Below are 23,819 nucleotides of genomic sequence, written 5' to 3' on the forward strand. Positions count from 1 at the left end.
GAGATAATCAACAAGGACCTATCATACAGCACAGGAAAACGCTACCTAATACTCTGTAATAACTTATATGGGGAAAGAATCTGAGAGAGAATGAATACATGTATATATATAACTGAACCACTCTGCTGTGCCTGAAACTAACCCAACACTGTGTATGAACCATATTCCAATATAAATTAAATTTTAAAAGCACACAGAGGGGGAGGATGGATTCAGACTGGAGTGGGTGCTAGTCTGCACCCATCACTAAGCTTGTGATCTTGAACAGAAAGTGACCTCTCTAAGCTTCGTGCATCTGTAACCGTAGCGCCAACCTGGCTTGTGTGTACTTCTGATTGTTTAATTCCTGGGAGTTAGATAAGGCATACATTACCATGACTCTTGAGACATACTGGAAACTCAGTGGGTGCCAGAGTCCCGCTCCAGCTGGTCCAGGGATCCCCAAGGGATGAACGGCGTCAGCAAAAGGAAAAGAAAGGAGACAGAGAGTTTTTGATGGCCCAAGGACCATAATCTTTATTGCTTTAGTCTCTGTTCATATAGCACGTGTTCTTCTACGTAATGATTCTTAACAATATTTTTCCATTCAGATCAACATCCCCTGATTCTAAGATGTGTTAAAAGTTTTTTCCTAGTCTATTGTCACATTTTGGTTACATGTTTACCCCGAAACCTATTTTTATTTTACTAGAACATAGTCTATGAATCATATCATTCCATCTACTTTTTCTGTACAGCCTGCTACTACAGCAAATACAGCATCTTGCTTCAGTGAATAAGTACTATAGCGGTGTCTAAGGGCAAAGTTTCTCATAGTACAGCCATTGTCAGCGGTGGCTTGTTTACTATTTACCCACATCACAAGGCTATTTCTGTCAGGGGCAAGTCTTTTGCAGTTTACCTAGAAACTATTTACAATACAATTCATATATTTCTTTTCTGTTTATGCTTAGATTCTGAGGGGAAAAGGCAATTGGCTTAGTTTCTGTAATTTTCCCTGATACATGACCCAAGTTCTCCAGTCATCAATAACGATCTCCTCATGAGGCCAGGCCACAATAGGCTTAGGGCTTGTTTTCCAAATGATCATGGCCTTATTCCCTGGCTAAATGTTAGGGACCCACCAGCCAGGGGCCCCATTAGGTTTAATCATTTTTGGAATGTTTCTCTGGGGCAAGGGATCATTTTTCTTTTTACTGGACTCTCATGACCTCATCATGGAAGCCCCTACAACTCCAGGCATCAAAGAATGAAACAGAGTTAGCCACAACAAAAGCATAGAAACAGGAAGGAGGAAAGGTTCCGATCCTGGAGAGAAACTGCTTTGCAGTTTCTTCTTGATTGGTGCCGTGACTTTGTCATTTGGCAGTAGTTCCAGAAGAGCTCCCAACATCTCGCTCTTTTTTATTTCTTAAGATGGCGCTGTGGAGTTCCAGGGAGACTTCCTTGATACTTTTACTTAAGACTCTTGACGATGACTGGAAGTAAAAGAAAAACTGTTAGGATCACAGCTATTATTACTCCTATGTTCATTACTGTGGGTATAAAATTCTTATGAGATATAAAATCAGATAAGCTATCAAAGAAATCTTTTGCAGTTTGAGAAGTAGAATAATCTAACTCAGACTGTCCTATGCCATGAATTTCTTGATGCAATCTGGTTAAATCCAAACTAACATCTGATTGGTTCCATATTCCTAAGATATGATATTGAACTTGATCCCAAGAATATACTGATTCATTAACCTTCAATGGGGTCACACAAATCCATTTATGTTCTGCATGGCATCTCAAAGCAAGCCTTAACCTTTAAAGCGGTTAGTTCCTGTCCTATATGCAAGATAGCTTCTTCTAATGCATCTACCTTAGCTTCTAATTTTCTTTCTATAATCTCTTGTGTAGCTAAAGCAAGGGAAACATTCTTGGAAAGCTGATTAACATGTTCAGCAGTGTGTACTTGCTGTGTGAGTGAAATAGCTGAAGAAGTAATTGAAGCAATGAGGGCGGCTATGCCTAAAACTAATAGACCCACAAACCTCTTTTGCCTAGTCAATAGGCTCTTAACTTGCTGTAGAGCCAAGAGGCCATAATTATCATACCATGGAGTAGTGAGGTTTACAGGTACCATAATATAAGGAGGACGCTTTAAAACCATCAACACTCGAACCTGAATAGAGGAGGTTACACAACTGGTCAAAACACGTTGGAGCACTTTGTCAAAAAAAATCAGTCCTATTCTGATAGATAGTGAGGTCTATATAATCTTTGGCTATGAGAAACACATAAGGATTGGGTAAGCAAGCTTGGATATAATAAGCAGAGGGCCCTCGTGGTCGGTGGAGAATAACAGGGGCAGTGGCTGCGATCGCTTTCCAAAGATCAGGCTGCCAGTAGGTGTTTCCTCCATGGACCAGAGATAACATAGGAGGTACAAATCCATTTTGATGCCATCTACTTCTTCTCAAAGTTGCGGAATCAGAGAATCATTCCAATTAAGGAACCTAGCTGAGTAATTAAAGTATTTTCTAAAATCTCGACTGGGGTCTGGGTTACTCCATTCATTAATCTCAAAAAGCTCTCCAGGGATTTTTAGATCTATCCAAGAATCATAAACACATTTTCTCCAGAGGGGGAATCCAGATCTAAAATCCATATTTTCCCAATCTTTTTCTGTAGGTGAATTTTCTGGTGCAGCCTCGATAGGAGACTTGCCATAAAGTGGATATTTGGGTGGATGTGCAATAGGCATCTTATGAGAAGGGTCCAAGTCTCCTGGTAATCTTAACAATATAGACCAGGCATGCCTTTTATCGGGCTCTCTGGTCTTTCTGGTCTTTACAGGAGTGTCAGTTACAAGCCCTCTTTTAGATGTAGGGATACATCCATCTTTGTTAGGAGCCCGTGGGAAGCGATATCCACTAACAGGCTTAGACTCATTTGGGAAAATGAAGCATATAGGATGAAAGGCTGAAAGACCATAAAAAGTAAAATTTGTATTCATCCTAAACTCATTGTAAGGGTAAGGGCTGCGAGACCCACGCATTAGCTCGGGCACAGTGGTAGACACCGGAACCTGGACACTGTCTGTCCCAGGCGACTACTTGAAAGAGAGGAGGGTCTGGGAAATACGGCCGATAAGAATCCCCTGCTGAACAAACCGGTTTTACCTGACAGGCAAGCAATGTAAGCATAACAACAACAACAAAAAGATGCCCGGGAGTTGTGGCGGCTCCCCGCTCGGCCACCAGCCCGTGAGGGTCTCCAGTCAACCTCCTAACTCGGCCCCAGGTAGGAAGATCAGCGGCTCTGGTTGAAGCACCAGGGGGAGGATGTCTGCGCGGCACAGATGTAGGTCGCGGTCTGGGGCAAATGGGTCCTGGAGCGTCGCTCAGAGTGAGATTCTGAAACTGCTGACAGGGCGGTGCATATTCTTTTGAAAGAGGTTGCGGTTTTTCGAAAAGAAAGTAGGGAGGGGGTGGGGGCTGCTTCTCCAGTGGCGGCGGAAGATGGACTCGAGCAGCTTCAGCTCCTGCCTCAGGCAGGGTCCCGGCCCCGGCTCCCCCTCCACGGGCCGCCCCTGCGGCTGCGGCTGCGGCTGCGGCTGCGGCTGCGGCTGCGGCTGCTGCATTTTCCGTTCCGCTCCGCTCCGGGGCGGCGGGCCGGGAGCTTCCAGCCTCCGCTCCGCGCTCTGCCGCCGCCGCCGCCTGCACTTCCTGATGAAAAGAACTCGAAGAGAGGGGTATATGGGCTTTGGATGAGGTTTAGGAGTATGGGGAACTGGTGCTGAGGGTCTAATGGTTTCAATGGTCTTAACTGGATAAGCCCAAAAGTCATCGTTCTTATGATAGACAGCAGCTGTTTCCTCCAGATCCTCCTTATTCTGCCACCGCCGCCGCCAAGTCGCTTCAGTCGTGTCCGACTCTGTGCGACCCCATAGACGGCAGCCCATCAGGCGCCCCCGTCCCTGGGATTCTCCAGGCAACAACACCGGAGTGGGTTGCCATTTCCTTCGCCAATGCATGAAAGTGAAAAGGGAAAGGGAAGTCGCTCAGTCAAGTCCGATTCTGTGCGACCCCATAGACGGCAGCGCACCAGGCTTCTCCGTCCATGGGATTTTCCAGGCAAGAGTACTGGAGTGGGGTGCCATTGCCTTATTCTGAGGGGACAGTTAATCATCATCATCTAAAATATTACCTGCCAATTGTTTTTTAGCAACCTTGATCCCCCTCTTTGTTAACATGTTTTATAATGTCAGTGATTAGCTGTCTCTCCTTTGACTCACTGTGTCCCTTTATGAGTCCTATAGGAGGGCCTTTTTAACTTCTCAAGTTCTGTAAAGATAACTGTCTCTCCTATGACTGACTGTGTCCCAGTACAAGTCCTATAGGAGGGCCTTTTTAACTTCTCAAGTTCTGTAAAGATAACTGTCTCTCCTATGACTGACTGTGTCCCAGTACAAGTTCTATAGGAGGGCCTTTTTAACTTCTCAAGTTCTGTAAAGATAACTGTCTCTCCTATGACTGACTGTGTCCCAGTACAAGTCCTATAGGAAGGCCTTTTTAACTTCTCAAGTTCTGTCAAGATAAAGCAGTAGTTTCAGAATGGCTCCCAACAAGTGGGTGCCATTATTTCTGGATTGAGGTGTTAAGCGTATGGAATTACTTCTGTTCTTACATGACTTCCTTCCTTCCACTGTCAGCTTCACTGGGCTGAATTATTCTTACTATGATTTGAAAAGGGTATCTAGGTGGTAACTTCTTCTTTTGCCTTTTCTTTCAGTTTATAGTTCGCTGGGTTTAAAACTTTGAATCCTCAATTGTTTCCTCTGAAGTCTGGAAAGACTGATCAAATGCCTTCTAAAATTTAATTTTATGGAGAATTCGGATCCCAATTTGATTATGTCCCTTGTAAGCAACTGGAATATATATAAATGTTGTCCCTTAAGTGCTGACCTTGATATTTTTCATTAGTATTCCCTGAGACAAGATAGTTCTTCTTTATCACATCACAAGGATGTGATTCTTACACTGCCTGAATTTTTTATGATGCATTTTTCTCTATTTTTTCATTATTTTTTTATTATGTTTATTATTTTATTTTTATTTTATATAGTGATATATTATTTTGCTATGGTTATGTATTTATTATGATTATATTATTTATTCCTGTTTTATTTTATTATTTTGTTATTTTTTTATTATTGTTTTTCTTCCATAGTTATGCTCTCTCCTAGGGGTGTATACATTAAATATAATGTCCTAAATTATGTCTCTATATCTTATTGTTTCTTCTGTAATTCAAAATCTCAACCCTATGTCTTTTTTCTGTTTATTCTGAAAGACCCTGGACAGAGTTACCAAATAGCAATAATCTTCTTACAATCCTCATTAACTGGCATCAGTCAAATGAAATGCTTCCAAGATCTTTTAAGCTATGAAACCTAGTCTTTCTGGTAATTTCAGTGACAATCTTTATTTACTTATAGAACAGTAGTAACCCATTGCCTTTTATTCATCCAGACAGAATGTTACTTCAGATTTCCTCGTTGTATCGTATCAAATGCGAGCTTCCTAGAAATGGCACCAAAGCACTCCCAACAATACAGCAGATTGAATAGAAGGGGAAGTTCTACCTTGACAGTCTTAAGAGCCTCTTGGGGTGGGGGGAAGGCTGGATATTTATGAATTCGGAGGGCTGGCTTAAGGGTATCATTTGACAAGGGGGGCGGGCCTGACTGGGACTGAGCAGGTTCATGAGCTAAGAGTTCAGGCTGGGAGGACACACGGAGAGGAGGATTCCACGGTGAAGGGGTTCATTTTCTGTTACTTCTGTAACAAAGTATCAGAAAGGTGGAGACAATACCAATGTATCCTCTGACAGCTCTGAAGTCGGGAATCTCAAATCAGTCTCATCAGGCTGCTGTGCCCAGGGCTGGGTCCTCCTGGAGCCTCCGGCAAGGGGGTCTCCTTGCCCTGTCAGCAGCTAGAAGTCGCCCACCTCCCTGCACAAGTGCCCTTCCTTCATCCTCACAGCCAGCATCGCGGCAGCTTGCTGTCAGCTTCACGTCACCTGCTGCAGTCAAATCTCCCTCTCCCTCAGTAGCTAGGACTATATTTAGGGCCCCCCAGATAATCCAGGATACTCTCCACCTCGAACCCCTTCACTTAATCACACCTACAAACATGGAGCATCTTAGATTCCTGGGATTAGGAATTGAATATTTTGAGGCTTCAAGAGAAAGCAGTCATTTGATGCCATCAATTCATTCTGAAGAGGGTAGGTTTTATAGTGTTCTACTACATATTATTAAGATAATGTTCACAGTACCTGTTATTCAGATAAAGTTATCCTCAGTTACATCTTCCTTCACAACTGTTTCCTCCAAATATAAAGTCCTGTGAGGGAAGACACCCTTGGACCACAATCATTAGAGACCGTGTGGTTGAATCCAGGTTCCTCCATCCTTTTCTTAAACTCCTTAACATCCATCTACTAAGTTGTAAAGATCTTACAGAAATTAATTTAGTAATTGGTTCATAGTCATAAACACTTCTGCATCAATTTGAAACTGTAACTCAGCCTATCTTAATATCAGGGAAGATCCCTTCAAGGAGAGCATGGCGACCCACTCCAGCATTCTTCCCTGGAAAATCCCATGAACAGAGGAGACTGGCGGGTTACAGTTCTTAGTGTCACAGAGTCAGACACAACTGAAATGACAGCACATCTTAATATCAGGAGCTGTGGTAGTCATCAGATCACCAAGCTTTATTTTTATTACATGATAGATGCACATTTCCTTGGGCTTCCCAGGTGGGTTCAGTGGTCAGTTCTGATGAGGTGGATGAACCTAGAACCTATTATACAGAGTGAAGTGAGTCAGAAAGAGAAAGACAAATATCGTATTCTAATGCACATATACGGAATATAGAAAATGGTACTGAAGAATTTATTTACAGGGCAGCAATGGAGAAACAGACATAGAGAATAGACTTATGGACTTGGGGAGAGGGGAGGAGAGGGTGAGATGTATGGAAAGAGTAACATGCAAACATGGAAACTACCATATGTAAAATAGACAGCCAACGGGAATTTGCTGTATGTCACAGGAAACTCAAACAGGGGCTCTGTAGGAAACTAGAGGGGTGGGATGGGAGGGAGGTTCAAGAGGGAGGGGATATATATACCTATGACTGATTCATGTTGAGGTTTGACAGAAAACAATAAAATTCTGTAAAGCAATTATCCTTCAAAAAAAGAAAAAAAAAAGAATCCACCTGCCAATGCAGGAGATACAGGAGACTCGGGTTCAATTCCTGGGTTGGGAGGATCCTCCAGAGGAGGAAGGCAACCCACTCCAGTATTCTTGCCTGGAGAATCCCATGGGCAGAGGAGCCTGGCAGGCTACAGTCAGGTCGCAAAAAAGTCAGACACGACTGAGTGACTAACGCTTTTTGTGAGGTTAACTATTAGACATTCTGTTCCTAAATGCACTTCAGTGGCCCAGACACTGGATCTATTTTTGGCTGTCTTTCTCTAATTTCGTCAACCCTTCCTTTACACATACACACACACACACACACACACACACACACACACACGCCCCTTTCTTCTTCTATTAGAACTGGCTTAAGGGTAAGAATTTAGGCTTTTAGAGTTTTGGTTTTACCCAGAGGAACCTTTGCAAACAGGGACATTTTCCCTGGCCAAAAAAAAAAAAAAAGGAATAAGGGGCCGCAACAGTACATGTTATTTTATTTTACATCAACTCCAGCTCTAATGGAAAAAGCACCAGCCAGGAAGCTAAATTTGGAGCTGAGTGTGGGCTTCCTGACACACCACTCACTCGGCCCCAGCGCCTCCTCACCTGTGAAATAAACTTGACAGCCCAACCTCACGAAACGGCTGCGGCGATTGCACAGGAAGCCCGGGTGAAGGCACCCGGAGCATAGCCCACTTGTGTGGACAGTGGATTCTGAAGCTGCAGGATGCATGCAGATGCCTTTGGGTCCATACATTTTTCTAATTAGCATTTTACAAACATCCTCAGGGTCCACTTCCTGAAAAAGGTGCTGCCCTAAATGCTCTGAAAAGCAGGAAGTGTCACTGCCCTACAGAAACTGAAAATTTGGAGGAAAAGGTAAATGCAAAAAATGCAAGGCCACGTTTAATGAGCAAAGGGAGCCACAGGTGTTACACGATAAAATCAGGGAAGACTCCACAGAACAGGTGCAATCTGAGCTGACTCCAGAGTCTGGGAGGAAAGAGTGTAATTCTGGGTCACCTCCATTCTCATGACTTGTTGTGTCTCTTCCTAAACTGATGCCTGGAAATCCAAATATTATTCCTTTATTCATGAAAATGTTCAATCTCTAACCTTGCATGATCAGTCACATTCAGGTCCATCCTCAACGAAACGCAGGAAGCCCAGTTAAGGAGACTTCGTGCTCTGGGAACCCCGAGAGAGCTGAAGGAACACTTCCCTCTGTGCTGCGGTGCTCCGGCAGCATGCCCTACAGCTGCGGCCCACTGATCCAGCTTCTATGTCTGCTTCCGTCCCTCTGAGTGTCTGGGAGGTGGCTGCGGTCCTGCACAGCACTGCAGGGGTGGCTTTCTGTTGGTATTTTGAAGGAAGGAGGGAATTAGGGTCATTTCCTGATGGGGTACCAACCACTGGCAAGGGATGTCACACGGCTGCACTCTGGAAGGGTGCAGACAATCCTGGGGGGCAGGGGCACGTCAGGAGGGACTCCTGCACACATGGGCTTGGAGCCATCAGATAAATCCTGAGCGGATGCTCCCCAGAGTCACGGAGGAGTCTGGGACTAGGAGCGGGTACGGAGGTGGGCACGGGGCGAGGAGGGGGGGGCTGTGTGTGTGTGTGACAGCAGTGCCCTGGGGCTGGAGCGTGGGGCTGTTGTGTGCGGGAGCTGAGAGGTTCAGGAGAGAGGAAGTCAGACAGGAACCCACCCAGACAATCAGGGATGGTCCGCAGAGCTCTGCTCACGCGCTTGAAACATCTGCACTGGATCACACAGCGGTCTATTCTCAGTCATGGGCAGAGTCGCCGTTAACACTGATTGATGAGCTGAGGTTCACACTCCAGTTCTGCCCAATACACGATGTTCTCCCCCTGGGGTATGAGGACACGCTCTGTTGATGCCCTGCAGCGTCCTCAAGGCCAGTCCCGGGGATGTGTGTGTAAATCTGGTTGTCCCGGGATGTTTCTCTCACGTGACCAGCATCCCCACTCGGCACCAGAGCAGAAAACCAGCATCGGAAACCCGGCTCTGGGCAGGGGGCACTTGAGACAGGACAGATGGTGTGTCTGATGCTGGAGAGGGCCTCTCTGGCTGTGGGGACAGCTCTCTGGGTGTGGGGAGGCTGGGGGAGGGAGGAGCATCAAGGAAGCAGGAGCAGGGGCTGAGATAAGGAGAGGAGAGGAAGGTGTTGCAGGGAGCAGATGGACTGAAGGACACGCTCCTGGAAGGTGGGAGAGAGTGGGTTAATCAACCCCATGGAGCTGTTTGTCTCCAAGCCACTGAAATCGTTCAGGACGTTCTTGCAGACAGGAGTGACAGGTAAGTGGGTGCAGGGTGTTCAGAACTGAGTCAATGGAGACCAGGGATCAGTGCCCCAAAGGTGACAATATGCCCGTGAATGAAGGCCCAGGACTCCTGGAGGGTTTCCTCACAGGGCTCCAAAAATCCTCAGTTCCTTGGAGATCTAAGGACCCCAATGACACTGAAACTACGCTGAGTCCTTCACTGAAACCCACCTGGCAGGCACCAGTCAGTCCAGCTGACATCTCAAAGTTGAAACTCTTGAGGTTCCCAGCTGGTTAGTGTGCGGGTGACGAAAAAGGCAGAGGAGAGAAAGGACTTACGAGTGGGTGCTGAGTAAGGAGGAACATGGGTTTACGGACCTTGGCCCCTAGGTCAGCTATGAAGAGATGAAATACGCACTGATCCATGCGCCTATTGATATGAGATGATTTAAGATTTTTTATCAACTTCATGAGCAATCTGTGAATTTTCCAGTCTGTATTCAGTTCCAGATAGTAATTCTGAAATTTTTCTGTCAGTTACAGAAATCCATTCATTATTCACTCAGGGGAGTAGCTTCTGGAAACAATTTTAAATTTACAAATTGCTCATAACCTTCTGCATAGTGAATTGATGAGGCAGTTTATTCTGTCTTTTTAAAAGGGAATATGTTTCATTCCTCTGTCAAAATCTAAACTCACAAATGAGTAGTAGTGAAGAATATATTCTGCTCACCTTGTGGTAAGAATTCAAGTGGAAATGACAGGCATTAGGACTTATTTTTCCTGTGACACGTGATACTATGTTTAAATCTGTCAATTTTCAAGGCAAAAAAAGTTTTATCATAGATGCATTATTTTTTATGTCACATTGGAAAGTGTCCACTTTTTCAAAATTTTCATTTTGCTCTAAGATGTGAACAAATTAGGAACACATATATAAAAAGGGACTTTGCTTTAAGAGGCATACATGAAAAGTACCTAACATAACAGTCTCTTACTCTTTCAAAAGGTTAAATTACAGTGATTGGGTTAACTTGAAAAAGACCTCGAAAATCAGTAAGTAAAATTACACTTGGTCAGACAAGTGATCTGTATTCATCGAGAACACGCCATCTGCTTCAGTTGAGCTGTGCATTTTACCTGCCAGGGGACTCAGCATGAGACACCCCTACAATCTCTATTGGGCTTCCCAGGTGGTGCGAGTGGCAAAGAACCTGCCAATGCAGGAGATATTAGGGATGCGGGTTCGATCCCTGGGTTGGGAAGATCCCCTGGAGGAGGGCATGGCAACCCACTCCAGTATTCTTGCCTGGAGAACCGCATGGACAGAGGAGTCTGGTGGGCTACAGTCCATGGGGTCACAAAGTCAGACGTGCCTGAAGCAAGTAAACAACAACAACAACTAAGAGAGCAGGTCTCAAGTGTCCTCATCAGAAGAAAGCCAGACTACGTGAGGTGGCAGATGTGCCAACTAACAGTACTGAGGGGAGCCCTTCACAGTACACACAGGCATCATATCACATTGTGCACAATGCTGCATGTCAATTACATCTCAATGAAACAAGGAAATACAACCATTAAAAGACGAGGTCAGCATTCCAAGGAGCCCTAAGTAGGTACCTTACATGGAACAATGTGGCTGACTCCAGCTTAACTGAAACATAATAACTGATATGAAATGAATATAATGATTTAATATCCTATATAAACGGGCATGAATGACAAGAGCTCACCAGAAAACTGTTGTCTGAATTACTGACCATTCACAATTTTTTTTTTTTTTTACTTTTAGTGTTGAATTTACTTCTAAAACATTTTTAGTGTTTTATTCTAAGACCAATAGATAAGGAGAGAACTTTAAGTGTCAAAAGAGAGGAGAATTGTAAAAAGAAAGAAAGAATTTTTGCATTATATTGTAAAAATACATTGTATTAGTAGTCTGTGTGAGGATTTAAAAAAAACTATGAAGAAAAAACTGGATTTTTATTTCACATGCAAATTTTGTCTAATAAATCACTATAGACAGTTCAAGAGGAGAAGGGGGTGACAGAAGGTGAGATGGTTGGATGGCATCACTGACTCAATGGACGTGAGTTTGAGCAAAATCCAGGAGATAGTGGAGGACAGGGAAGCCTGGCGTGCTGCAGTCCATGGGGTCACAAAGAGTCAGACACAACTTAGAGAGTGAACAACAACTTTCCTTATGTATTACTTTTAGAGCTTTGTGTGTGTGTCTTTTTTTTTTTTTGCAAAATATATGAATAGTTTCATTTTATAGCACTTACTCCAGTAGGAATCCTAGAGGACCCTAGTCCACCCAGGAATGAAATGCTCTGATTTGTGATGGACATTTGCACATTCAGGGATGAGATTGCCTAGGTCACTTACACGTATGTAAAAATATGTCTCATTGTTTCCAAATACATTTTCTCTTTTATACTTTTAAGACAGGGACAAATTGGGAGATTGGGACTGACACATGTATACTACCATGTATAAAACAGATAGCTAGTGGGAAGCTTCTGTAAAGCACAGAGAACTCAGCTTGGTGCTCTGTGATGACCTAGAGGGGTGGGATGGAGGGCTGGGAAGGAAGTTCAAGAGCTGATTTACTTCTTTGTACAACAAAAACTAACGAAACATTGTAAAGCAATTACACTCCAATGAATTCAAAAATAAATAAATAAGACAGTCCTTTGTCTGAGAGCTTGCAGCAAGACCAAGGTCACCAGGCAATGAATGGTACCATCACCTAAGACCTGTCCAACAAGCCTTCTAACTCCTACGACAGGGAAACATGCCCCCAAAAGCCTTTAATTTTCCCAATGAAAAAACTGAGAAAAGCAACCTTCACTTTCACTTTATCAGAAGTGAACTGGACACTGGCTTGCAGACACACACATGGGCATCCTAAGATCCTAAACTATTGTCCGTATTTTAATCACACATCTGTCCATCTAGGATTTAAAAAGAATGTTTCACGGACACATTTGTGCCTCTGAGTATAAAAACTTATTAATATCAGTCAAGTGGAACACAAATTGAATTTAATTCTTAGCTTGAACACAAATGAACAGTGCTCTTACTCCCCCCAAAATCTTTTTTTTTTTTTCTTACACTTTCAGACCCGATGCTGTGAATAATATTTTGAAATCAACCTCGTGGGTTTAGCCCAGATAATTAAACTGCTAGTTGCTCAGCTATAGTCTCTAGATTAGTGGAAGAAGGCAGACGTTTTAACAAGGACTTCTTTTTGTACATATAGCGAGGCATTATTACGTTTGCTTCATAAATGAATTTTGATCGGTACCCAGTTGTAGGTACTATGATTAGATTGAGCAGGAGTAACACGATATTGAGTAGAATCCCAATCCCAATCAAAAGGGAATCATTTCTTAACAAGTATATAGTTAGCAATTAATACAGGTTACGGAAGGTAAAGTCTTATTAGCATGTCCTTGTAAAATGTCCATTCCAAGTTTCAAGTTTTTAGGTGTTTGTAACAAGTTTCCAGTGTCTCTTAGTTTAGGCCCAACCTGTTTATTGATTTGAAGGCGAGGTGGGGAGATTTTTCTGTTAAGGTACTCAAGAAGTCCTTTGTCATGGTAATGAATTCTTTCCCTAATTCTTTCCCTAAGGTTTTTGTAGTGTAACCATGGTTTACAATTCAAGCAAAGTCCTGAAAGTCTTTTATGGGAGGCAGGGCGAAAGCCCAAGTTTGTCGGAATTCTGGTGGTCCCATACACAAAGGAAGGACTTCATGACCTAGAGAAATGTTAATTAGTTTTTTCTTCTACTTCTAGGGAGAAGGCATATGTATAGAGTCGTCAGTAGAAACAATCGATCTTCTCTCTGGCCATTGTATCACCTGTAGTAAGAAAGGGGGTTGGGTGTGAATGATTAATTTGCCTTGGGCGAAGGGGTGGCACAAGCGACCAAGCTAAGCATGGCTAGGAAAATGCTTTCTGGATTCTGCTGCATTCCCTGTTGAAAGACCAAATTTTCAGCTGGATTAGTAAGGGTTTTTATTTGTCCCCAAGTGGGGAGGTTATAAGGTTGATGTCACCGAGGGCGGCGCTTCCTGGTGATCTTTAGAGCTGACATGGCCTGTATTGGAACTTCTTCCTCCTGGGGTTTTTGTTGTTTCGTCTCTGTTTTGAAGGCTGGGGTCCCCCTTGAGTCGAATTTTCCAAAGAGGAAGCTATGTGAGTTCGTTGGATCCATCGGCTTCAATAAGCTTTCCGGGGTCACCCTGTCTGACCTGCCATATTGCAAACCCCTGTCTTGGCACACCAATTGTTATGGCCCTTTAAATGGGCCGAAACTTGGGGGTACAGAGTCGACCGATAAGAAAGTAAAAGAAGGAAGAAAAGAGGCTGAGCAGCCTGAAGGGGACAGAGAGAGAGAGAGAGAGAGAGAGAGAAAGACACTGAGACCAGTGTTCTTTGTGGAACAAAGGCCCAAAAATCTTTTCATTAATCTTTTGGCAGTGGCATATGCATGTTTCTTAAGACTAGAAACCAGGCTCATCGATTAATTAATTTTGTGCTCTTAGACCGTGGGCCCCAGAATGCTGTGTGTTCAGCAGAATTGCTCTGTGAAACTGCCTGCTCAAGGGCCCAGAGACCCGTCGCCATAGGAAGGCTCCCTCCCCATCATTTCTGGGCAAACTCACAACACACAGGGGGAGCTCCCCTTCCCAGCACACCTGAACTGGCGGCTCCTGCTCTGCCTGTGATCCTACCCAGCCCAGTGGGGCTGGCTCAGGCTCAAATAAGAGATGCAGAATCATTCTACTATTGGCACAGGACAGAGTGTGTCGGAAGCTCATGTCTTCCTCTGCACCTGCAAGTTTCTGCCAAAAACCCTCCACTCTACCTGCAGCATCTAGATTTTTGTGAATTTCGATACTAGATTCAATATTTCAATTTTCTATAATATGACTTTCAGTTCAGTTCAGTTCAGTCACTCAGTCGTGTCCGACTCTTTGCGACCCCATGAACTGCAGCACGCCAGGCCCCTCTGTCCATCACCAACTCCCGGAGTCTACCCAAACCCATGTCCATCGAGTCAGTGATGCCATTCAACCATCTCATCCTCTGTCATCCCCTTCTCCTCCTGCCCCCAATCCTACCCAGCATTGGGGTCTTTTCCAATGAGTCAACTCTTCACATCAGGTGGCCAAAGCATTGGAGTTTCAGCTTCAACATCAGTCCTTCCAATGAACACCCAGGATTGATCTCCTTTAAGATGGATTGATTGGATCTCCTTGCAGTCCAAGGGACTCTCAAGAGTCTTCTCCAACACCACAGTTCAAATGCATCAATTCTGCGGCGCTCAGCTTTCTTCACCGTCCAACTCTCACATCCATACATGACCACTGGAAAAACCATAGCCTTGACTAGATGGACTTTTGTTGGCAAAGTAATATCTCTGCTTTTAAACATGCTATCTAAGTTGGCCATAACCTTCCTTCCAAGGAGTAAGCGTCTTTTAATTTCATGGCTGCAGTCACCATCAGCAGTGATTTTGGAGTCCAAAAAAATAAAGTCTGACACTGTTTCCCCATCTATTTCCCATGAAGTGATGGAACCAGATGCCATGATCTTCGTTTTCTGAACGTTGAGCTTTAAGCCAACTTTTTCACTCTCCTCTTTCACTTTCATCAAGAGGCTCTTTAGTTCTTCTTCACTGACTTTAGGGCTCCTGAATTTTTTTTTTTAAGCTGTGGTGGTAACTGCCACTTCTAACTCATTGTTTATTTTTTATTGGGGTATAGTTGCTTTCCAGTGTTGTATTAGTCTCTTCTGTACAGTGACGTGAATCAGCCACATGTCTACATATACCCCCTCCCTCTGGGACCTCCCTCCCCCACCCATCTCACCTCTCTAGGTCATCACAGAGCATCGAGCTGAGCTCCCTGTGCTACGCAGCAGTTTTCCACTGGCTATCTGTTTTACACATGCTACTTAAAGCTCCAATACTTTGGCCACCTGATGTGAAGAGTTGGCTAACTCATTGGAAAAGACTCTGATGCTGGAAAAGATTGAAAGCAAAAGGAGAAGACAGCAGCAGAGAATGAGATGGTTGGATGGCATCACCGATTCAATGGACATGAACTTGGGCAAACGCCAGAAGATGGTGGACAAGGAGGCCTGACGTGCTACAGTCCATTGGGGTCACAAAGAGGCAGACACGACTTAGTCAGTGAACAACAAACAACAATTTATACATGTCAGTGCTACTCTCTCAGCTTGTCCCCCTTCCCCTCACCCCCATGTCCACAAGTCTATCCTCTACATCTGTGTCTCTATTTCTGCTCTGGAAATACGTACATCTGTATCATTTTTCTAGATTCCACATATATGTGTTAATATACAGTATTTATTTTTCTCTTTCTGGCTTAGACCTAAATATAAGACCGGACACTATAAAACCATTAGAGAAAAACCTAGGAAAAACATGCTTTGACATAAACCACAGCAATATTTTTTTAGTCCCACCTCCTAGAGAAATGAAAAGCAAAAATAAACAAACAGGACCTAGGTAAACTTAAAAGCTTTTGCACAGCAAAGGAAATCATAAACAAGAGGGAAGGACATCAGTCAGAATGGGAGAAAATATTTGCAAATGAAACAACAGACAAAGCTTTAATTTGTAACTCATTTAAATGGTGGGGAAGGCAATGGCACCCACTCCAGTACCCTTGCCTGGAAAATCCCATGGATGGAGGAGCCTGGTAGGCTGCAGTCCATGGGGTCACGAAGAGTCGGACATGACTGAGCAACCTCCCTTTCACTTTTCACTTTCATGCATTGGAGAAGGAAATGGCAACCCACTCCAGTGTTCCTGCGTGGAGAATCCCAGGGACAGGGGAGCCTGGTGGGCTGCCGTCTATGAGTCGCACGGAGTCAGACACAACTGAAGCGGCTTAGCAGCAGCAGCAACAGCACTTAAATGGGATGAAGATCCATAACAGGGTTCTCTTTTCAGTTTCTAAGAAGTCTCCAATTCCTAAGAAAATGCTTCCTGTTTACTAAAAAGACATGTATTTATTTGATTCTTACACGTTTCTACTATCAGTTCTAGTTTCTCAGTTTCTAGATCCCAATACAGCAGAGAACAGGGGATTAAAAAGAACACAACTAAGTCGCTGCAACTGACATACAATGAACATATCTGTTTAAAATACCTGTGTGTGTCTTAGAGTAACTCAAACATATAGAATGTACTTTTGTTTTTATTTATATGAAAAACATGCTGAAGTCTCTGGTGAGAATTACTCAACTCCTCTCTCTCTGACCCTCCCCACCAGGTTCAGGGTACCATCTTCCCAGCTCCGAATTTCAACCCCGTGCTGGATGCTGAGTTGCTGGGAGGTGCACTCCAGGGATTCGGTAAGCCTGGGGATGCCTAGCTCCCTTGGGGTCATTTTTTCTGTGTTTTTATCTTGTTTTATGACTGTGTGTGCATACTCATTCAGTTGTGTCTAACTCTGCAACCCCATGGACTGTAGCCCACAAGGCTCCTCTGTCCATGGATCCTCCAGGCAAGAATACTGGAGTGGGTTGCCATTCCTTCTCCAGGGGATCTTCCCAACTCAGGGATTGAACTCGGCTCTCCTGCACTGCAGGCAGATTCTTTATCATCTGAGCCACCAGGGAAGCCCTACAGAAGGCAAACACAGATTCAAACAAAGAGCTGGGCAAAGAAGTAGAATAAAAAAATAGAAAAGATGAACAGAATTGCCTCTCACCATTGCACATCTGATCGATATGTTTTTGCCTTAAATTCTTAAGTGTCTCACCACTACTACTACATGAAATTCTTCAGTCAAAAACATTATCTGGGATAAGCATCCTTTCTCACCATGTCTGTTTTCTAGCCTGTTTCCTTTGTGACCTCCATATCCGGCTAAACCAGCCCTCTTCCTGCTGTTTTTGGGGGGCAGCTCCTCTACATCCTGCAAACTGGCCCATCACCCCCCAACGGCTCCCCCCACCCCACCTGGAAGGTTGTTTTCTTCTCCCATCCACTTGGCATTCAAATTCTCACCTTTCAGGAACCCCCTCAAGTGAAACTTCCTCTTTGAATCCTTCTTTGTCCTCCATACTTGTCAGGCCAGACACCTCCTTCTGCATGGTCCTGCCCCGACCCCCTCCACCCAGCCTGTCCACCTCTGTCAACTGCAGACCAGTCTGTGAGCTCCCAGGATGGGGAGGCTGGGTCGCCTGCCTTAGAAGTGGATGTCCAATGAACAAAGAAGAGTTTAGGAAAGAAATGTAGAGAGAAGGGGGAAGTTGTTGAGTTTTGTTTTTGTTTTTTTTTTAAAGATTTAATCTTTAAGATTCAACACAGAGCTGTGAGACGTCAACCTGTGCTAAGGAGACTGCTGGTGAGCAGGGAGATAAACACTGACATCAGAACATTTGCACCAAACATACAAAGCCTTTCAGGAGAAAGCGAACTGTCAGCCTGGAAGACAAGGCTGCCTTTATGAAAGCGATACTATGTGTATGTGTGTGTGTCTGTGTGTCTGTGTTTGCGTGTGTGTGTCCACTAGCAGGACCCCAGAGGAAATCAATAAAGAACTTGAATATGCTCTGAAGTCCATTTTAAGAATCTGCACTGCTTCCATGCCTTTTGAAATATCAATCATCACTAGAAAAATCGAAGGGCAGGGTGATAGCAAGTTATGGATGAACTCTTCCTTCTGGAGAATATTTTGCTTTAACACTATAGATCAGAGCAATTTACTCATTGAAAAAAAAAGTTTTTTTCTTTGCACCAGTTTCAGTTTTCTTGTCATTGCAATTTTAGGGTCAAAATTCAGATTCACTTCGACCCTTGCAACTTTTTGCTTGTCAGTGTTTTAGCCGAAGGATTCCAGGAGGTTCTGCATGTGACAGCACAGGCATGCTTCAGTGTGACAGAGCAAGGACACAGGTCAACATGCTTGGAAAATCTAGCCATCTTGATGCTCCTGGCAAAGTTCAACCAAAAATGACAACTGCGAGTGTTCTCCTTGGCTACTGTGGGTTCTTTCCAGCTTTGCTGAGACATAACTGACATACAACAGTGTATGTCCAAGGTGTATGTACACATGATGATTTGACATGCATGTCGCTAAATGTTTAACCCAGTAAGGTTAGCTTACACATCCTTCTCATCGCATAATTACCATTTTTGTTATTATGCTGAGAACATTCACTGATTACTCTCTGAGCAGCTTTCAACTATGCAATGCAGAACTGTTAACTGTAGTCTTTTCCTTTGCAGAAGCTTTTGAGTTTGATGTAATCCTACCTGTTGATTTTTGACTTGGCTCTGTGTTTGATTAATACTTAGAAAAATCAGAAAGCAAAAATAGGGTCTGATGCAAATGAAAGGGAGTTATTTTAATAAAACTTGTCTTACAGTGTATAACAGTTCACCAAGGAAAAGCAGTACCTCCCAGGTAATGGTCTCTAACAGTCCACTTGCCAAGTCCCAACTGTGGCCAGCTGCTTCTCCTGCCCATACACTCTTAGAGCACCGAGCACCTGTGCTTATTTCATCTCAGTTAGCATATATAATTTCCAGACCATCACTATCAGATCCTGGACAGTGGGAACTATCTTTGACCTACACACCTAAATCACGGCAAAGCTGCCCACAAGACAAAATGAATCTTTGTGGGACCCTCAGTGCTACTTAAATTAGATCCACCACTACCTGCTCCTGACCTTACTCAGCAATAATATGGTGTGAGCTGTAGGGTGTGTGTAGACGCTATTTATACAAGTGCAGGAAGTGTCCCTTTACACCTAATGGCTGAGTTTTCCTGTATCTTCCCTGGAAGCAACCATTCAGCATCTACTAATTCATATTCATGGTGACTTTGTAGAAACACATCATGAATAACAAGAATCAACCATACATCATACAAGCCCATAAAATGGCTAAGGATCATTACGTTATGCTTTTCTGTTAAACCATCAAGTAGCAATTATTTCGGAGAAGGCAATGGCAACCCACTCCAGTACTCTTGCCTGCAAAATCCCATGGACAGAGGAGCCTGGTAGGCTGCAGTTCATGGGGTGGCACAGAGTCGGACACGACTGATGCGACCTAGCAGCAGCAGGAATTATTTAGAAATTCCTGGCCCTAATGCAATAGGACAAGAAAGAGAAAAAGACACAATGTCTAAAGAATAAGTCAAAATTCTTTGTTTCTGCAGCAGATATTATCAGCAAATTTCAAAATCCAAGGTAATCCAGTAAAAAATTATTAGAAGTATGAGAGTTCTGGAGAAGACACTGGCGACCCACTCCAGTACTCTTGCCTGGAAAATCCCTTGGATGGAGGAGCCTGGTAGGCTGCAGTCCATGTGGTCACGAAGAGTCGGACACGACTGAGCAACTTCATTTTCACTTTTCACTTTCATGCATTGGAGAAGGAAATGGCAACCCACTCCAGTGTTCTTGCCTGGAGAATCCCAGGGACGGGGGAGCCTGGTGGGCTGCTGTCCGTAGGGTCGCACAGAGTCAGACACGACTGAAGCGACTTAGTATGCATGCATGCATTGGAGAAGGAAATAGCGACCCACTAGAGTATTCTTGCCTGGAGAATCCCAGGGACAGAGGAGCCTGGTGGGCTGCCATCTATGGGGTCGCACAGAGTCAGACACGTCTGAAGTGACTTAGCAGCAGCAGCAGCAGCAGCATGAGAGTTCAATAATTTTTCTGGACACAAGGTCCACATAAAATTCAATCTCATCTATTTCATTAAGGAATTATTCTGTTAAGACCAAAATAAAAATAATATAACTTGAAATATTGATAGAAAGACAAATATGAATAATTTTAACCAAATAAAGTTTCTTGTAATTTGCAAAAACCATACAAATGTTTACTAAATCTTTTAGGAAAGAAAAACACATAAATAATTCAACAGATACGTCCTGTTAATGACTTCTCTAAATTGATTGCTGTTTATAGTTATTTTAATTGATACTTGAATAACATTTTTTGAGATCCATATGAAAATATTTTGAAATACTTCTAGAAGAAAAAATGAGCCAGAATTGCTATGAACTTTGAAAAACAGAGAATAATTCAGAGAGGTGTATTGTGGATAATATCCCCACAGAATAACAACAAAAATCACATTATAATAATTATGTGTGATGATAGCAAAATCAATATGTATATATAACTGAAAAACCTTATTTGTTGTTCTTCAGTTGCTTAGTTGTCTCTGATTCTTTGCCACCCTATGGAGGGCTACACACCAGGCTTCACTGTCCATGACCATCTCCTGGGGCTTGCTCAAACCCATGTCCATCGAATCGGTGATGTCTTCCAACCATCTCATCCTCTGTCATCCCCTTCTCCTCCTGCTTTCAATCTTGCCCAGTATCAGGATATTTTCCAATGAGTCTGCTCTTCACATCAGGTGGCCAAAGTATTGGAGCTTCCGCATCAATCCTTCCAGTGAATATTCAGGACTGATTTCCTTTAGGATGGACTGGATTGATCTCCTTCCAGTCCAAGGGACTCTTAAGAGTCTTCTCCAACACCACAGTTCAAAAGCATCAATTCTTCAGTGCTCAGCCTTCTTCATAGTCCAACTCTCACATCCATACATGACTCCTGGAAAAACCATACTTTGACAAGATGAACCTCTGTTGACAAAGTAATGTCTCTGCTTTTTCTCATGCTGTCTAGGTTTGTCATAGCTTTTCTTCCAAGGAGCAAAAGTCTTTGAACGTCATGGCGGCAGTCACCATCCGCAGTGATTTTGGAGCCCAAGAAAATAAAGTCTGTCACTGTTTCCACTGTTTCCCCATCTATTTGCCATGAAGTGATGGGACCAGATGACATGATCTTAGTTTTTTGAATGTTGAGTTTTAAGCCAGCTTTTTCACTCTCCTCTTTCATCTTCATCAAGAGGCTCTTTAGTTCCTCTTCCATTTTCACCATAAGGGTGGTATATCATCTGCATATCTGCGGTTTTGATATTTCTCCCAACAGTCTTTATTTCAGCTTGTGCTTCATCTGGCCTGACATTGTGCATGATGTACTATGTCTAAAGGAAATCAGTTCTGAATGTTCATTGGAAGGACTGATGCTGAAGCTGAAGCTCCAATGCTTTGGCCACCAGATGCAAAGAACTGACTTATTGGAAAAGATCCTGATGCTGGGAAAGATTAAAGGCAGGTGGAGAAGGGGTCGCAAAGAGTCAGACACGACTGAGGACTGAACTGAACTCTGCATATAAGTTAAATAAGCAGGGTGACAATATACAGCTTTGATGTACTCCTTTCCCAATTTGGAACCAGTCTCTTGTTCTATGTCCATTTCTAACTGTTGCTTCTTGACCTGCATGCAGGTTTCTCAGGAGGCAGGTAAGGAGATCTGGTATTCTCATCTCTTTCAGAATTTTCCACAGTTTGTTGTGATCCACTCAGGCAAAGGCTTTAGCATAGTCAATGAAGCAGAAATAGATGTTTTTCTGGAACTCTCTTGTTTTTCTATGATCCAGTGGATTTTGGCAATTTGATCTCTGGTTCCTCCACCTTTTCTAAATCCAGCTGGAACATCTGGGAGTTCTAGGGTCACTATGTGAAGCCTAGCTTGAAGGATTTTGAGCATAACCTTGTCAGCACGTGAAATAAGTGCAATTGTGTGGTAGTTTGAACACTCTTTGGCATTGACCTTCTTTGGGATTGGAATGAAAACTGACCGTTTCCAGTCCTGTGGCCACTGCTGGGTTTCCAAATTTGCTGGCATATTGAGTACAACACTTTCACAGCATCATCTTTTAGGATTTGAAATAGCTCAGCTGGAATTCCATCACCTCCACTAGCTTTGTTCCTAGTAATGCTTCGTAAGGCCCAACATCGATATTTTAGGAATCAGTGAACTAAAACAGACTGGAATGCATGAATTTCATTCAGATAACAATCATTTTACTACTGTGAACAAGAATCCCTTAGAAGAAATGGAGTAGCCTTCACAGTCATCAAATGAGTCCACAATGCAGTACTTGGGTGCAATCTCAAAAACTACAGAATGATCTCTGTTCGTTTCCAAGGTAAACAATTCAATATCGCAGTAATCCAAGTCTATGCCCCAAACACTAATGCCAAAGAGGTTGAAGTCTATGAAGACCTACAAGACCTTCTAGAACTAACACACACACACACACACAAAAATGATGTCCTTTTAATCACAGGAGACTAGAATGCCAAAGCAGGAAGTCAAGAGATACTTGGAGTAACAGGCAAGTTTGGCCTTGGAGTACAGAATGAAACTAAAAGAGTTTTGCCAACAGAACACACTGGTCATGGCAAGCACCCTCTTCCAACAACACTAGAGACAACTCGACACATGGACATCACCAGATGGTCAATATCAAAAAGCCTTCTACCTATTATTAAAACTACATTTATTTTGGATCACGCAGTCAACAGACTCCTCTAGAACCATCTCATGTCCCTCGGGTCCAGGACTTAACCCGGGAGCCTGGGCACCCTGCTGCTCAGCGCCACTTCACTGCATGCCACCTTTTTGTCACCAGTCTGAAATTCCAGTCTTTGGAGAAGAGTCACTGCCTCTCCACCTCCACTCTGTAGCTGCCAGACCATCTCTCTGACATGAATAGACACCCTGCCCCACACTGGGTCTCCAGAGATACACTCGCCCACCTTGATCCAATCCTCACCCTCACTCACTACCTGTTTCCACACCCGACTCATTACTTCCTATGATCCCCACATTTCCACGATGGCTTTAAATCCCCCAAATATGATCTGCTTAACATCCTAGCGCTTCAACTCGCTTTTCTCCTCATCTCCATAATTTGTCAGAGAAAAACTGTACCACACACAACTCAACAGGCCAGGATGCCCTTGCAAAAGGAGAGAGACTGTCCCCAGCTCCTCTGGGATAAAGGCAGGCGAGGTCTGAGCCCTGGGCTGAGCTAGTGAGTAGTTCAGAGGACACAGGGTGGGGGCCTGGTCACGCCAGAGGACGCCTGAGTCTGCCCACTGGCACTGAGGGTTCCGCCTGCCACAGAGCCCGGGGCCAGCAACTGTCTTACTCAGCGACTATGGCATAAAGGGGCGGATTCTAAGCCCTTGAGGAAGGCATTTCAAGACTTCCAGCAAGTGGCTGGGAGACGATTTACATCTCAAAGGAGTAAAGAAAGAATTTACAACCACAAGTTTTCCAAAGTAAATGCTCTCAGAAAAAAGCAAAGATCGAAGGCTTATGATAAGGAGAAGTTT

At 43.7% G+C, this 23,819-nt stretch overlaps 1 protein-coding gene across 1 annotated transcript in view; it reads left to right on the top strand.

Annotated features, from left to right (window-relative positions):
- The first annotated feature begins 3,369 nt into the window (after positions 1 to 3,369).
- The window catches only part of LOC145515790 (annexin A10), a 53,166-nt gene continuing 32,716 nt past the window's right edge, over positions 3,370 to 23,819 (top strand). The window contains exons 1-3 of the mRNA XM_081517136.1: positions 3,370 to 3,393; positions 3,443 to 3,739; positions 16,863 to 16,944. Of these exons, the coding sequence (XP_081373262.1) occupies positions 3,370 to 3,393; positions 3,443 to 3,739; positions 16,863 to 16,944 (403 nt within the window). The remainder of the gene's footprint in view (positions 3,394 to 3,442; positions 3,740 to 16,862; positions 16,945 to 23,819) is intronic.

This window comes from Giraffa tippelskirchi, chromosome 1 (genome assembly GCF_054371585.1).
Source record: "Giraffa tippelskirchi isolate mGirTip1 chromosome 1, T2T-mGirTip1v1.2.pri, whole genome shotgun sequence".
Lineage (NCBI taxonomy): Eukaryota > Metazoa > Chordata > Mammalia > Artiodactyla > Giraffidae > Giraffa > Giraffa tippelskirchi.